Source organism: Sminthopsis crassicaudata, chromosome 1 (genome assembly GCF_048593235.1).
Source record: "Sminthopsis crassicaudata isolate SCR6 chromosome 1, ASM4859323v1, whole genome shotgun sequence".
In the NCBI taxonomy this organism is placed as follows: Eukaryota; Metazoa; Chordata; class Mammalia; order Dasyuromorphia; family Dasyuridae; genus Sminthopsis; species Sminthopsis crassicaudata.
The window spans coordinates 219,433,475-219,449,363 of NC_133617.1; the positions used below are offsets into that span (position 1 = coordinate 219,433,475).

Consider the following 15,889-nt stretch of genomic DNA (forward strand, 5'->3'; position numbering starts at 1 on the left):
ACATAGCTTGAATCTCTTTGATACTTATATACACTTTCAGCTGCCTATTGCAAAAAAAATTTATGTTATTTATCAATCAGATATAAGCTATCAGAACTAGCTTTGTTTTGAATAGAATGTAGGCCGACATAGCTTTTGCATTACTTATATAAATACATACACATAATACATGGAAATATATATATATATATAATGTAATTTATTTATATATGAATGCCCATATACATAAGTACATATTGTATACAGACACACATACACACACATACAAACACACCTTTCAGTGACCTAATTAGTATTTTTTAAAAAGAAAGCAAAGGTAATTAAGAAGTTAAAGAAATTGTTAAAATTATTCACAACAGAAGCAGTTTGGGCCAGCTATGTGGTGCAATGGACAAAGTGGTAGGCACTGGAGTTAGGAGGACCATATTTCAAATCCCATCTTAGATACTCACTTGCTGGGTGAAACAGCCTCATTGTTTCCTCATATGTAAAATGTGTTAGAGAAGGAAATGGCAAATTATTCCAGTTTCTTAGCCAAAAAAGTGCCAATTGGGGTCACAAAAAGTCAGACATGACTTTAAGACTAAATAACAATAAGAATATATGTTTGTGTGTATACACACATACTATACACACACATACATATCCATACATATGAATTAGATACCAGGTGATTGGGACAGTACTAGAAGATTGGGGAATTAAGATAGTCTTCATCTCAATTTGATGTCTCACATTTTATAATATATGTGAATTTCAATAACTAAGAATTTAAAATGTTGGAATATTTAATGTACATTATAAAACTGAACTTCATGTATAATTCTTAAATTACAAAGTAAATCTCAGATGTAAGTGAAGGGTTATAGAATCAGTTCACTTTCCTCTGAAAACATCAATTTATTTTTAAGGGCAGCTAAACCAAGATGGAAATAAGTATTCCACAGTGCTTTCACATGGACATACAGAACTTTTTTATGCTGTCATAAATCACAAACACAACTAGCACTCTTCTTGGCAGCCCCATCAGAAACACCTAAGACTCAGGACTGGATTACGGCATTTCTCTCCAAGGTGGTCTTTCTAGTTCAGGGATTATAAGAACTGCTAGTGCACTGTGGGGCCTGCATATAATTGGCTATACCTGTTCAGTTGAAAAAACATATAATTTCAATCCCTGCTGTTGAAAAAAGTAATATATCAATGCTTTAAAATTTTCTTCATGTAATATAGAATATTATGAAGAACTACATCAACTTATAAAAGTTCAGATAACCTACAGATACAAATGGGATTTACCCAACTCAAATCCTAGGCAAAATCATGAAATAACTCTGAGAGCATCCTAACTCACTTATAAACTCTACATATTCTTACATTTTTCCCTATCAAAATCTACCCTTAGAAAGCAAAGAAAAACAAATTTGCACTGAAGTGAAAACAACATCTCAAGGTTTTTCCTTTTTCTACTTCTTAAAAGAGACCAAATCTAGGGGAATTTTCTTACTAGGAAATTTGCAGAATGAAAGATAGCATTTCTTAGGAGAAAGAAGGTCCTTTCCTAATCTTTAAAATCATGCTATGTAGGTGACTACATGAGAACTAGATAACACTTTTCAGGGGTATATCTAATGGATTGCACAAAGTCTCTTTTATACATAGACACATATTTTTACATGTGAATAATTCATATTTATTTCTTAATTCTAAAATGGGGATAGACTAGTAAAATCCAACTACAAACATTAAAATATTTTGCTAATTTCACTGATTCTCCAATCTTTATTTTTACCTAATGCATATTTGAATTTTTCCATTTAAAAAAAATCAAGAAAATAATATTTACCTCACAGTTTACTGTACCTCAGGGTTTAACAAAGTAGGAAAGTTACCTAAGACCCTTCAGAGGCTTTAGACAGAACAAAGTTACATAGCAGCTTTAGTGTGAGAAGAATAAATGCACTTCCAGAATGTTGGTCATACAAAGTGTTCTTGGTCTGGTTTTTGCCATTTATTTGTTTATAATGCAAAATCAAGATCCTGACAAGAGTTTACAAAGTTCTGAATCCTTGAATCTAATATACAATTATGACTGCCTCTTCTGTGAACTATGAAATATTTGTCATTTTTCATTTGAAAAAGTACAATATGACCATTCTTAAATTCAATTTTCCAGTGATTGAAGGGTGATGGCATTTTCCACACTGGATTCTTATTTATAAAATCTACTACGTGCCATTGTTGGACAAAGTCAAAGTTTACTAGCTTTCACGATATAACATATAAAAATAGCTCCTTAAAAAGTTTAATCTATTGGTTTTCACATAAGTTGATTATTGCTATTTCTTTCTGAGGTATTTTAATTAAATATCTCTAGCTTATGCCTTCAGGTAATTTTAATGTTAATGGTTGTTGTTCAGGCGCTTTTTTAGTCATACCCAATTCTTCATGACTCTATTTGAGGGTTTCTTAACAAAGTTGGTTTGCCCTTTTTTCCTTCTCTAGCTCATTTAACAAATGAGAAAATTGGGGTAGAGATCCTGGGACTTGCCCATGATCACACAGCTAGTAATATCTGAGGCTGGATTTGAACTCCAAAAGAAGAGTCTTCTTGACTCCTGACCCAGCATTCCATCTACTGCTCTATCTAGTTGCCCTTAATGGTAAAATGAAATAAATTGAAGACAGCATCTTTAAAACAAAGTAAGCTATTTAGGGGATCAATTAAATGCTGGAGCCAAAGGTTTAGTTTTTTTCCCCATGTTTGTGTATTCTTCTTTATGTAATTGTGGACACACACACATATGCTACTCAGAGAATAGTAAATTTAGAATTGAAAAAGACTTTGAGTCACTTAGTCCAAATCCTTCACTTTATAGAGTCAGAGCATTAAATTCTCAGAGAATTTAATTAACTTCCTGGGTCACAAAGGTAGCATGTCTGACTTCAAACTCAGCCTTCTGTCACACTCCACTGTTTCCTCTATGTTTCATTCATTTTCATTTCTTTAAAGGTTAGTCACTAGGACAACTCTGAAAGCAATGCTTTCTATTAATAAAAGAAATAACAGAGCAGTAACTTAAAAAGGACAAAGACCCCAAATAACTGTATGAGTGATCTAAAAATAAAATGTTATACTACAGAATAGAAATATCAAATGATAGGAAACATTTATTCAGTTAGAACCATATTATGAGGTAAGTTAAAGACTATTTAGATATTGTGAATAATGAGAGGAAAACTATATCTAATTTCTTCTAATTCTAGCATATGCTCTATTTGTGACTGGGCAGCTAGATGACAGTTGGGGATGGGGCACTAGACCTGAAATCAGGAAGATTTGAGTAAAAATGCAGCCTCAAATACTAGCTAAGTGAACTTGGACAAATCATTTAATGCTCTTTGCCTCCATTTCCTTGTTTGTAAAATGAATTGGAGATGGAAATAGCAAACCATTCCACTACTTTGCCAAGAACATCCCAAATGGGATGATGAAGAATTAGACACAGCTCAAAATGACTAAACATCAACATACTGATGATCACAATTATCTGAAATAGTATACTATTGCAATATAATCATAAAATACATAGGACATGAGAATTCTTCTAAAACATTTTCTCAGAGGAAAAAACGTTATTATTAACAGGGATATAAAAATTGAGTCAAAATAGAACAACCCGAGAATTAAAGAGTAAAAAATCACTTATTGGTTTTGGAAGGGAACTTTTCACAGATGTTCAAGAATTTACTGTGTTTCTTAAAAAGAGTCTGTAGTTGTGAAATACTTTTCTCAGTGTGAAGCAGAAATTTGTTGCATGATTTTAATTGTAAGGAGAAATAGTTCAAATCTTGTTTCTATTATAAATCATTATTTTCTCAAGGAGAAAATCTAGCTCGGTCATGGATTTTCATCTGTTCTAAGTTTTCTGTCATATGCTAATATGACAACCATGTAGATTACATTCAAAATATACTTTGGAGGGACAAATCAAAGCAAATATGGGAGGCTTTCTTTCCTACTAGCTACAGTTTTAATTTGTGGATCATTGACAAGGATCCCTGATTTTACCACAGTCTCTCCTCTTTTTCCTTCGCTATACAAATTACTGAATCATTTCTGAATGATAATGTTGAAAACTTATTCAGTATGTTTCCACAACTCAAAATTTGATTTATAACTTATCTGATATTTGGCACTAAGTTCTTTACTTACTGAGGAGAGTTTTTAAAAATAAAAAAAAAATCACTTTATTAATTTGGGCCCTTCTAAGTCAGAGTTTTCTCTAATGTGGCCAATTACATGATATAATTAGTCAAATTAACTAGGACTGACATTGATGGCTGGCAGTTGGCATAGACTCAGCTGCATGTCTCAAACAATCATAATCACTTTACTGAAGACTCTGGTAGGCGCTATTCAATTAGGGGGACAAATATAAATGGATGCTTTATAGCTAGATGGTGCAGTGGATGAATGACGGGTCTTTAATCAGGAAAATCTGAATTCAAATTTAGTCTCAGACACTGGCAAGTTGTCACTTTTTAAATGCCATTTAGCATCTCTGCCTCAATTTCCTCAACTACAAAATGAGGATGTTAATATGATCCAATACAAACTCTCCTGTGAGGATTAAATGAGATAATACTTATAAAGCACTTAGCACAGTGTCTGCCAGATGGTAAATAGTTAATAAATGCTATGCTGGTTTCCTTCCCTTCTATTCCCCCTTACAGCTAAGTCCAAGAAGAGAAAGGAATATAAGGAGAGAAAAAGAAGATGGAATTTTGTTTCTCATTTTTTTTTTTTTTTTGTTCTCCAGCTGGTGGGAAGACTGTACAAATTATCTAATTAGTTCTGGCCTATAGTGATTAGGCCTGTGATGAGATATGAGTTGTGTTCCCAAACCCTACTTGTCCCCTGATTTGTCTCAATATAATAAACCCTCTTCAATTATCTCACATCATACTTCTGTGTTGGGGCACAAAACTGAGGGGTCCAGTCACTCTTAACCTGAGAGGGGAAGGAGAAAGGGATTCCATGCCCATTAGTTTATTTAATTACTTATGGGGTATCAATACCACTTTGGAAGTCTTAAGTACTCTAAGATGTTGAGATGTGGGACAAGCACCTTTTAAGGATTAGGGGATATGGCAACAACATTTCTTGGATGGAGGACACAGGCCCTGATGACATGTAATGAAAAGGGTCTCCAAAACTATAAAAAGAAAAAGGGGGACAAGGAAAGACAGGAAGAGATGCTCAATATAAACTGCTTCATAGTTTTACTTTTTAAAAATATACTTTTGTCACCATTCTTGTTAACAAAGACCAATTTGGGAGTAATGAATTTTGAAATATAAGCAATTTTAGTGTAGATTAAATTGAACTTTTCAGATCAAATAAAAAATATTCTTCCCTCACGCTTGTAAAACAAAATTCCAGTTATCTGAATGTGACAAAAGATTTGGTTTTAGTGGTAAAAAATGAAAACAAACTGAAAGAAGTAGAAGAAATAGAATTGGAACCAGGGTTTCTTTTTTTCTACTTTTTTTTTTTGGTTTACTGAACTAAATCATCTAATCTGTGACACTGCTGGACTCTTGCAGTTTTGCTCTTTTCTTTTTCCCTTTTAATAGTTCAATCAATAACTCCTGTGGCGTGCTGAAATGCACTGGAGAAGATTGTAAATAAGTAACAGAAAAGTTTCAGACAGTTCCCACCAAAACTATTTGAATCTCAAGCATTACTGCTTTTGTACTCTGAAACAGGTCTTAGTAAAAACAAAAACAAAAACATTTGTATCTGTGCATTTATTCTAGCTCAGTTCTTAAATATTTCAGAAACAAGGAGGTTCTAGAAGTGTATAGTGATTATATATAGTTTATATACATGTACACACACACATACACACACACACACACACACACACACACACACACACACACACACACAAATAACTGGATTTAGTAGCCATGAATGGAAATACTTGACACTAAGTCAAAAGGTCTAGGTTCTGGTCCTCTCTCTAACTCTAACCACCAAACTCTTGCTAGCTTATTTAAATTCTTCTAGGCTTCAATTTTTTTATTGTATAATCTTTCTGGTTTCTTTTAGCTTCTAAGATTAATCACCTATTCCTTTAGATGACAACTTAGTTACCTGCTCACCCCTCTCCTGGTATGATGATTTGGGAGGATAGCATGGAAAGAAAGATATGTAGGAAGTGCTAGTGAAACACTAGCTATGTTCTTACCCAGAAATATTTCCCTGTCCAGCACTGTCTCCATGATAAAGCTACAAGTTAGGCCCTTTACTCATTCCCTCTGATGAGGGTGAAATTATCTTAAAAATCTTAAATAAGACATTTTGGTTTCCCCTATTTTATAGAGGAATTAAACAACTCAAGTCAAAGCAACCCCGTCTTTTATCATTCTTTTATATATTGTCTCTTAAAGAAGTAGGAAATAGTATAGCATATTAATTAGGTAAATTGTTAAGATAATTGCCCTTTCCCCATCTCAGGTATTTCCATCCCAACTTGCTTTCTGACAGTATGAATACTGGAACCTGTGTGTTTTATTCCATTAAACTAATGTTTATGTTAGCTTACTGTTTGCCAAGTACAAGTTTCTCTCATTTTTCTCATGGATTTCCCATCGTTACCAGTATAAAACTCCTGAGTGCAGCCTGAACCAGACTAAAATGAAATTAAGAAATGTTTGACAAAACAAATAAAAATACAATACAACAAAAGTAATGTTATTTTTTTAAGTTAATAAATGGCCTTCAGGGATCAGTTTCTACTTGAGTCAGAAAACACTCATCTAAAGACATTAAATTAATACCCATTTTCTTTCATTTTGCTATATTTTGCTGCCTTTCTCCAAATTTGAGACAGCTTTAAAATGTATCCTTTGCCTCTCAACAGCCATAATACAGATTTATGCTGGCATAGTATTTTGTCTCCATTACTCACATTTCCTCTTCTCCAGTCCAACTAAAAATTACCCATTTACACTAACATCCTCTACTTCTCTGTCCACAAATCTGCTAGTTAAAAACTTTCTTGGTGTTCTCCTTGTTACAAAAAGTTCAAGATTCTGCTCTTTGCACAGCCCACACATTGTAGCATCCATCATCTCCCACTCCCTTCTAGTCCACCTAAGCTCATTCCTCTTTTGTTTCCTTTGCCAGCTCATGCCTTAATGCTTCATTATTTCTGCAACAGCCGTCCAATGAAAGAACACATTGCTACAGAAAAATAGTTTAGGTCTTCGGAGCAGATCCATGGTCTTTGCTTTCAAGAAAGATGATAGCTTTGGAAAAGGAAATAACAATGATGATGATAAAGCATTTATTAAGTGCTTACTACATGCCAGGCATTGTGCTAAGTGATGGGATACAAATATAACTAAGCAAGATGGTACCTCTTTTAAGGAGATTATACTCTGATGATAAATGACAACTCACACCAATATTATTATTAACAAATTTATGTCATTCATATTATTTATGCAGTGCTTTTCTGTGTGCAAATTGTGTAATACCTAAAAGGAAGTAGAAGGTGATAAAGGTATGGCAGGAATGAATAGAACTTGGAGGTATGATTCAAAGGATGAATGAATCAAGAAGAAGCAATGAGATTATAAGAATAGAATGAGAAAATAAAAGTTGAAATATCTATCTGGTGTTTCAAAATATGTATCTGTAAAATATGAATAAACATGTACTTATTTCACTATATATTTGTTACATCATAAGAGCAATTTATTATAAAAGAAAAATAAAAAATGTCAGTGCTTGACTGGAAAATAAGAGGTCATAAATTCTGGGATTTTTAATTTTTGATGTCTGTAAGGAACACAATAATTTTAACCCATTCCATTCCACCCAAACCAATAGACATTTATTGAAAGGCTTAGTATGTGCAAGGAATTATGCCAATTGTTGAGATAAGATGCAACAAAGAATAAGACATGGCCAAAAATCTAATAATTTAGTAAAATAGAGAAAACATGTTCAGAATTTGAATATGCACATGAAATATAAGAATTTATTTTAAGGATGAAATTCCAGATGGCAGAAAAGGTTCTGTGGAGAAGTATGCAACTCCATGTTGAGCACAATCAACACTATCACTCTTTCCATGCACCACTTTTAATAAGCTACTAATTATCATACCTTCCTCTGCCACCCTGCCCCCAACTCCTTGTGTCTTAAGTGACTGAGACCTGGAAAAAGAGTCATAACACAAATTTATATTTGGGAGTTCCAATAACAAATTTATAAAAGGAGCCCTCTTTTAGCCAGGGCTTCCTCCCTAGGCCTTCCTCCTTCTTTTACCCTCTCCCATTCCCAGTAAACTTAGGGACAACATGTCCCTTGAATGGGCAACTTCTTCCCTTCCCCCACCACTTTTCAGTTCCTTTTTGTATATTATCTTCTCTATTAGAATGTAAACTCCTCAGGGCAAAGATTGCTTTTTTGTTTATAATTTAGGGCATGGCATGCAACAAGCACTTAATAAATACTTTTTGCTTATTAGCATTGACTTCACAGTCTACTACTTTCACTACTAAACAGGATATCTCACCATTCTAACTTTTTGTTACTCTCTATCTGAAAATCTTCAACTCTGAAAAATTCCCACCACTCAATTTCTCTGTTCTTATTCTAGGACTGATGATCTCAATGAGAAAAATAATCAAAACAATATAACTTGCTCTACTACAAATTTATGGTACATGATCTTGCCTGGGATATCACTGACATTAATTCTACTATACCCTTATTAATTCTTGATCTCATTTTTCCCAAAAGTTGTTCCAAATCCTTTCTTCTTTTTACTTAATATTGATGATACTCTAAACTTCCTAAAGTTTGCCTCCTAGATCACAGAAAAGGTCAGACTTGAACTCTTATCTCTTCTCCATTCCTCAAAAAAAAAAAAAAAATTAGCAGCAATATATGGCTAACTCTTCATCCTGAATTTTTGACATCATTCTCTCTAGCAATGTCTTCACTCTAATGCAACTTCAATATTTCCTCTTGGGTAGGTTCTAACTTTTTGGCAAATATTCTTAGGTCTCCCAAAACCTAAGAAAGCAGTCTCTTGAATTTAGAAAGATCATAAATGATCTATTAATTTCCAAATTCAAAATCCTCCCTACTTTTCCTGTTCCCGTTTAACACTAGTAACTGCATCATTCTTCCCACTTCTTTTCTCTTGGTTTCAGAAAGAACACATAACTCTGGGTCTCTTTCTACATTTCTAACCACTGATTTTAGCAACTGTTTAGCCATTGCCATTGGGGGTAGTACAAGTAGAGCTTAACTGTCCTTAGATTAAATTAGATTAAAGACAATTCTCACTTTCCATAAGTAAACCTTTCCACAAAACTCTAAGCAAAACAATTTTTATTTAATGCAAATTTGCCAAAGGATATGGGTAAGGGAGATAAGGAGAAAGGGTAGGAAGCCTGTGCTGTGGAGGGAGAAGCCTGGTTCAGTTCATAGACATATGGAAACTAGAGATAGAGAAGTGAGAGCAGGAGGAATAAAAAACTGCAGGGCCCAGGGCTAAACCACTTGAGCATTGACATGAACAAAGACATGGAGAAGATGACATGGTCCCCAAGTCCTGATGTACTGAAGACAGACACATGAGTGGGTGATTGGATGGAGAACGGCAAAGGTCTCCTTTCTTTAGAAGAAGGAGGTCTTCCTTTCTTCTCTTCCTTTCTTCCTTTCTTTCTTGCAATCGAGGTTAAATGGCTTGCCTCGGGTCACACAGTAAGTATCTGAGACGGTATGTGAACTCAGGTCCTCCTGACTTCAGGGCCAGTGCTCTATCCACTGCACCAACTAGTTTGATTTTTCTACTGATTTTCTTCAATCCTATTAATATGTATTAACCTTGAAATAATTCAATTAAACCCATAAAACCACAATGCACAATATGCTAAAGTACTGATTTTACAGCTGATACGATACTAAATGGAAGAATATGAATTAGTCACCATAGGTAGGTTTGGATAGTTTGTGATCTTTATTGTTGGAGAAAATACCTACATTTTTGAGATCATTTTGAGTAAAATATGAAATTGATACAAAATAAGAGAAAATGCTATGATATTTGTTTTGGATTATTTGTTTTCAAATTCTGCATTTACATTCAACCTATATCTTCAGACTTAAATTAGAAACAAATTAAAAACAAATATCATCAATTAATCAAAAAATAGTGATTAGTATGTGCCAGGAAATGGCACAGAAATAGCTGGGGATACAAAGGAAGGCAAAACTTTATCTATATGCTTAATAACACATTTTAATGGAGGAGATAATAATGAAATAATTATGACTTGTGAGGGAAGGCATTAATAGCAGCAGGATTTGAGAAAGGCCTCCTTCAGAAGGTAGAATTTAAGCTGCATCTTGGGAATATAAATGTTGAAGATGAAGAGGAAGGAAATATGTATGGGGTTTGGGGGGGGGAGAGAAGAAGACCAATGCAAAAACATGGTATCAAGAGATGGAGTATCACGTGTGAAAGATATCAAGGAAGTCAGTGCTACTGAATCATGGAATATATGGAGGAGAGGCTCAGGTTATGAAGACCTTTAAACGCCAAATAAGATTTTATATTTGATTGTGGAGTTAATAGAGAGCTGCTGGATTTTATTGAGTAGAGGATTTATATAGTCAGACTAGTTCTTTAAGATGATCATCTGGGCAGCTAAGAGAAGGATTTATTGAAACAGGGAGATAAAATAGACAGAAGTCTACTAAGACAGTCTAGTAGAATAGAAACTGATTTATTTAGATCTCAAATCAAATGTACCTGGGAAAAACATAAAATAAATTTTACAACAGTGAAATTTCTTCATTATGATATTTTTAACTCTATAATTAAGTTTCAAGTTTATGCTATGTTATTTACCATGTTATCTATAAAGTTTCTCTAGAAAAAATACATTTATTAACACATTTGATTAGCACATTTTATTACTATCTTCCATCCATCATAAGTAACTTATGTTACTTATGATTTTATATGGTAGTATACAAAGATCCTTGAGAGCAGAGATAGTTTCATTTTTGTCAGCATTCCCTGAGTAGAAAGAAGGGACAGAGATGAAAGATCTGAAAGGAGAAATGACAAAACTTGACAAAAGTTTGAGTAGGTAGGGGGTAAGCAAGATTAAAATCACTGGGGTTGTGATACTGTGAACTGGATGATGGTAGTGCCCTGGGTAATAATATGAAAGTTGGAAAGAGTGGAGGAACTGCATAAGGAGGTTAATGAGTTTTGGTTTGGACCTGCTGAGATTGAGATGCCTATAAGACATTCATGTCTGGATGACAAAGAGAGAGATAAAGAAGTATGAAGACTGATAAAAGGCCATTAGAATTGGCAATTAAGAGATAATTGATGACTTCAGGGAAAGCAGTTTCAGTAAAATGATGAGTTCAGAAGCTAGATTACAAAAAGTTTAAAAATGAATGAGAGGAGAGAAGGTGAACGCACAAGTATAAATGACTTTCTCCAGGAGTTTAGCTGAGAAGAGAAATTAATAGCCAATAGGTAGTAGGGATTTGGTATTAGCAAAGATTTTTTTAAAGAGGAGGGAAATATTAACTTTATAGAGAGTAGAAAAAGAACCAACAGATAAGCAGAAAATAAAGATTAGAGAGGGAATGATGAAGTCAATGGGGCAGTATGCTACAGATGTGAGAGAATGAGATGAAAGGTACATCTGGAAGGGTTTGTTTTGGCAATGAGAGGAGTCACCATTTCATTCAAGACTGCTGTGAAAGAGGCAATAGTAGGGGAATATGTCTGAGTGACGTGAGATAAGGAGGAGGGAAGAAGGAACTTGAAAAACTGAGGACAAATGGCATATTTATGTATGTTTGGGGACTTTTTCACTACTATTTTTGCTTTGATTTTTTTTCCTTTTTAACATTTCATATGGGTAATTCAATATTTATTTTCAAGGTAGGTCCTCACTCAGAACTGTATTCTTGTGCCAGAAACCCAACCTCATGGCTCAAGGCCCACTAGAACTACAGTTTACTTCAAGGAGTTCTACTTTCTCTGGGGGTGTACCAAGGAAGCAGCTCCAAGGAATAATCTTTTAGCAAGAGGCAGAGCAAAATAACATAAATTGGGGAAGGAAAAGAGAGTTCAAGTTTGTTTTGGAATAATTACTTTGCAAATTTTAAAGCTGGAAGCACAGTTATAGAGTTTATGTAAAAGATGGATTTGCCAAGATTAGTTTCAATTTCAACTTCTTTGCTAATTTTGTGTGGTATTAGGTAAGCCATCCAACCTCTTGGTTCTGATCAATTTTGCACTTAAGTAGAGAGCATTAATCTGATTTGACTTTGAGAAGAGCCTTGAATCCAGATTAATAACTATAAAGTGTTTATACAAAGATTCTCATGAAACCCACTTATTCAAAGTCAGTCATGATTTATAAAACTACAAAATCTTGCTGGTTTTATTTGTTTTACTATTTGTGTTCTTTAGATGGGAAATGGGAACAAATCAAAACATTCTGTGGCATGAAATCTGTTTTCATTTTCACAGTCATCTAAACTTTAGTTGCCAAGATGCAGCAATTTTAGCACACTAATCCTTTATTTCTTTGTTGCAATGCTTTTCCTTAAGAATCGAGGTAGTAATAAGATTAAAAATATAATTGTAACCTGTTGATACCTTAATTCCACATCTTTCTCACCAAAACAATGTCATTTTGCTGGAAAATTACTTGCAAGTAACATTTGTTAAAGCAGTATCATTTGACTTTTTCTGACAAAGGCCTGGTTGGGCAAAAGTCCTTGCTAATTGTCTAAAAATATACAATGTTGATTTGGTATTTCATGACTGTATATACTCTGCTTAAAGGATAGTAATATGATCTAGATTTATAAATTATTTCTAAAAAAACATTTAATACAAAATAATACTAAAACTAAAGAATATTCTCACAATAATGGAAAGATTATTTAGTGAAAAAGAAATATCACATGTAACATTTCATAATTATATTCAATGAAAGATATCTATAAATGTTTCCTGGAGACACTATTTTACAATTGACTTATTTAGGTCTTAAATCAAATGTACCTGGGAAAAACATAAGTTAAATTTCACAACAGTGAAACTCTATAACTTGGTTTCAATTTATGCTGTTATTTGCCATATTACTTATAGAGTTTCTCTTAACAAAATAAGGGTCTTTTAAAACTAGTACAATAGAAAAAATATATTTTATTAATACATTTGATTACTATCTCCCATCTATCCTAAGTATTCAATCAACTTAGTTTTATATGGTAGAATACAAGATCCTTGAGAGTAGAGAGTTTCATTTTTGTCAGCATTCTCTGATTCATAGAATGTTTTCTAAAATTCATATTGTTTTACTGATTATAGTTAGATGTTCTAATCAATCTGAAAGGTGATGCTATTCATTCTCAGAATACAGGGAAAGTTTAGAAAGGAAGCAGGATGGAGAAATTTTCCTATGTCCTCCAGGATCCAATCTTCAAAATGTGGCTTGATTATTTATTAAGAAGTATTATGAATTCCTTGATTATTAATTAGTCAAATGTATATTCAAGTATACACTTGAGAATATATTCCAAAGAAAAATGTAAATTACTTGTGGATTGTCTGACCTTCTGTTCCCTTCTATTATTATGTCAAATTTAGTTTTTATTACACTTTAAAATGGTTATATCATAGCTATTGAAATACCTATAGAGGAAAAGAACCAATTAATTAATTCTTGATATAAAAGTAGTTAAAATATTTAACAATCCCAAATGTTCAAAAACTGCTGGAAGCACTTTGTTTTCTAGTTTTTGTTAAATATACCTATATTTGTAGTAGCAATTTTCTCAATAGCAGCCTTTCTCAGAAAGGCTTTGTGCATTAATTACAAGTAAAAGTATTCTTGAAATAAATGACTGAGTATAGGTCCCTGTTATGAAATTTAAATATTTTAATGAAAAATCAAATCATTTATCATTAATAAATTATCATTTACTAAAGGAAAATGAAAATTTTGATAAAAGCAAAATAGCTAGATTTAAAAATAAATGAAATTAGGATGTTCATTACTGAAATTTACTCTTTGTATCCCCAGTAAAGATACAGATATTATTGGATTTTAAGCCAGAAATTCAAAAAAGTATAAGAAATTTTTATTGATTCCCATAATAAAAAGTTCACCTATTTTCCTCCATAAATTCATATTAAAACAAGAGCAGGATTAAGTAGGCAGCATAAATCATGAATATAACTATTCTTCACAGCTATTTTACATGATGACATGTAAATTACATAAATTTCATAAAAACCAACACTTACTACTGCGCACAGTCAATCAGTTGGTATTCATTTGACCTCTCGAAGCATGCCTTCACTCCTTCGTCATCCCAAAGCTTTTTTACATGATCAAAGAATTCCTGAAAATTAGAAGTTACAAATTAGGAAGCATATAATTTTCATCTTTTAAAAAGTTAAGAATAAAATATTTGTTTAAAAAAATTTGCAAGGCTCAAACACAAACTTTAAAGGGGGAAAAAATGGAAAGTTAGTGGTATTCATTTACTGCAAATACAGCTGCCAGTACAACTTTTAGAGTCTCAATAATCAGTAACAACATTTCAACCTCAGTAGTTAAAAAAATATACTATAATTACAGGTGCTGCCTTAGTTCCTGTCATTGAGATTTTTTTATCTTAGTCATGGTTATGTCACAGACAAGATAGAGAAAATGGATTTCTGTGGTTGCAAAAGAATAACCCTAAGGAAAAAAAACACAACATTTCAAATATTGCTTCTTAGAATGTTGAGTTATTTAATGTGGCCTATGAAGTGGCAAAAATGTATCAAAACTGGTATTTATCTGTATATTCTAAACAAATGGTCATAGCACTAGGAACAATCACTTTTGGGAGTGAAGGACAGAGGCCAGACTTTGAGGGCTTAAGAGTGTAGAAAGTCTCTTCACAATGCTATGCTGAAGGATATCAGCAAATGGTCTGTTCCTTATGGCTTGATGTTACTCCAAACAATTTTCTCTGAGGTTAAGTAATTTATCCATGATCATATCGCTAGTATGCATCAGGAGTAGAACCCAAACCCAAGTATTTCCAACTTTAAGGCCAATCTTTACCATAGCATAATTACTTCTCCGCACCTATATAAAATTGGAAATTATAATGAAGAACTCTCCAAAATGATTGTTTTTCTAATTCTAAAGTAAAGGTAGAACTACAGATTTATATTTCTGCAATTAGGGAAAATATATTTTACTTAACAAAATGAATCTAGACCATTAGAGGTCCTTAGGAGAAAAATGAAAAATAAAGGAATCATAGAATCATGAACAATATTTAAAGCTGTCAATTATATATGTTAAGAATATATAGACTCTCCAGTTGGAAGTTTGAATCCATTCAGTAACAGAATAAACATTTAAGCACCTATACTATAAGACAGGAAGGATGTTAACATGGAAGCATATTGGGAAAAGGGGACATAAAGAAAAAAATGAAGCATTCCTTGCACCAGATAAATTTAAATTGGAAAATACAAAATGTATACACATAAGTAAATGCTAGCTAACTAAAGAGAAGGAAGGCACTAATTACCGGAGGAATTAGGAAAAACACTACATAAGAGAGTGACATCTGAACTCCGGTCTTGAAGGTAAAGTTTTTGAGAAGCAGAAGTGAAGACAGTATATGTCAACAGAACGGTAGGTAGTTTGTGAAAAGACAGGATGGTAAAAAAGATGGGAAATGAAATCTAATGTTAAGAAATAGTAGGGAAATCTGGCATTGTGTATAAAGGGAGAAGAAATA

The 15,889-nt window shown here is 33.0% G+C and overlaps 1 protein-coding gene across 2 annotated transcripts in view; it reads right to left on the minus strand.

Annotated features, from left to right (window-relative positions):
* The window catches only part of GNAL (G protein subunit alpha L), a 465,118-nt gene that overhangs the window by 99,977 nt on the left and 349,252 nt on the right, over nt 1-15,889 (minus strand). For both annotated transcript variants that reach the window (XM_074274822.1, XM_074274813.1), the window contains exon 5: nt 14,388-14,485. In XM_074274822.1, coding sequence (XP_074130923.1) covers nt 14,388-14,485 — 98 coding nt within the window. The remainder of the gene's footprint in view (nt 1-14,387; nt 14,486-15,889) is intronic.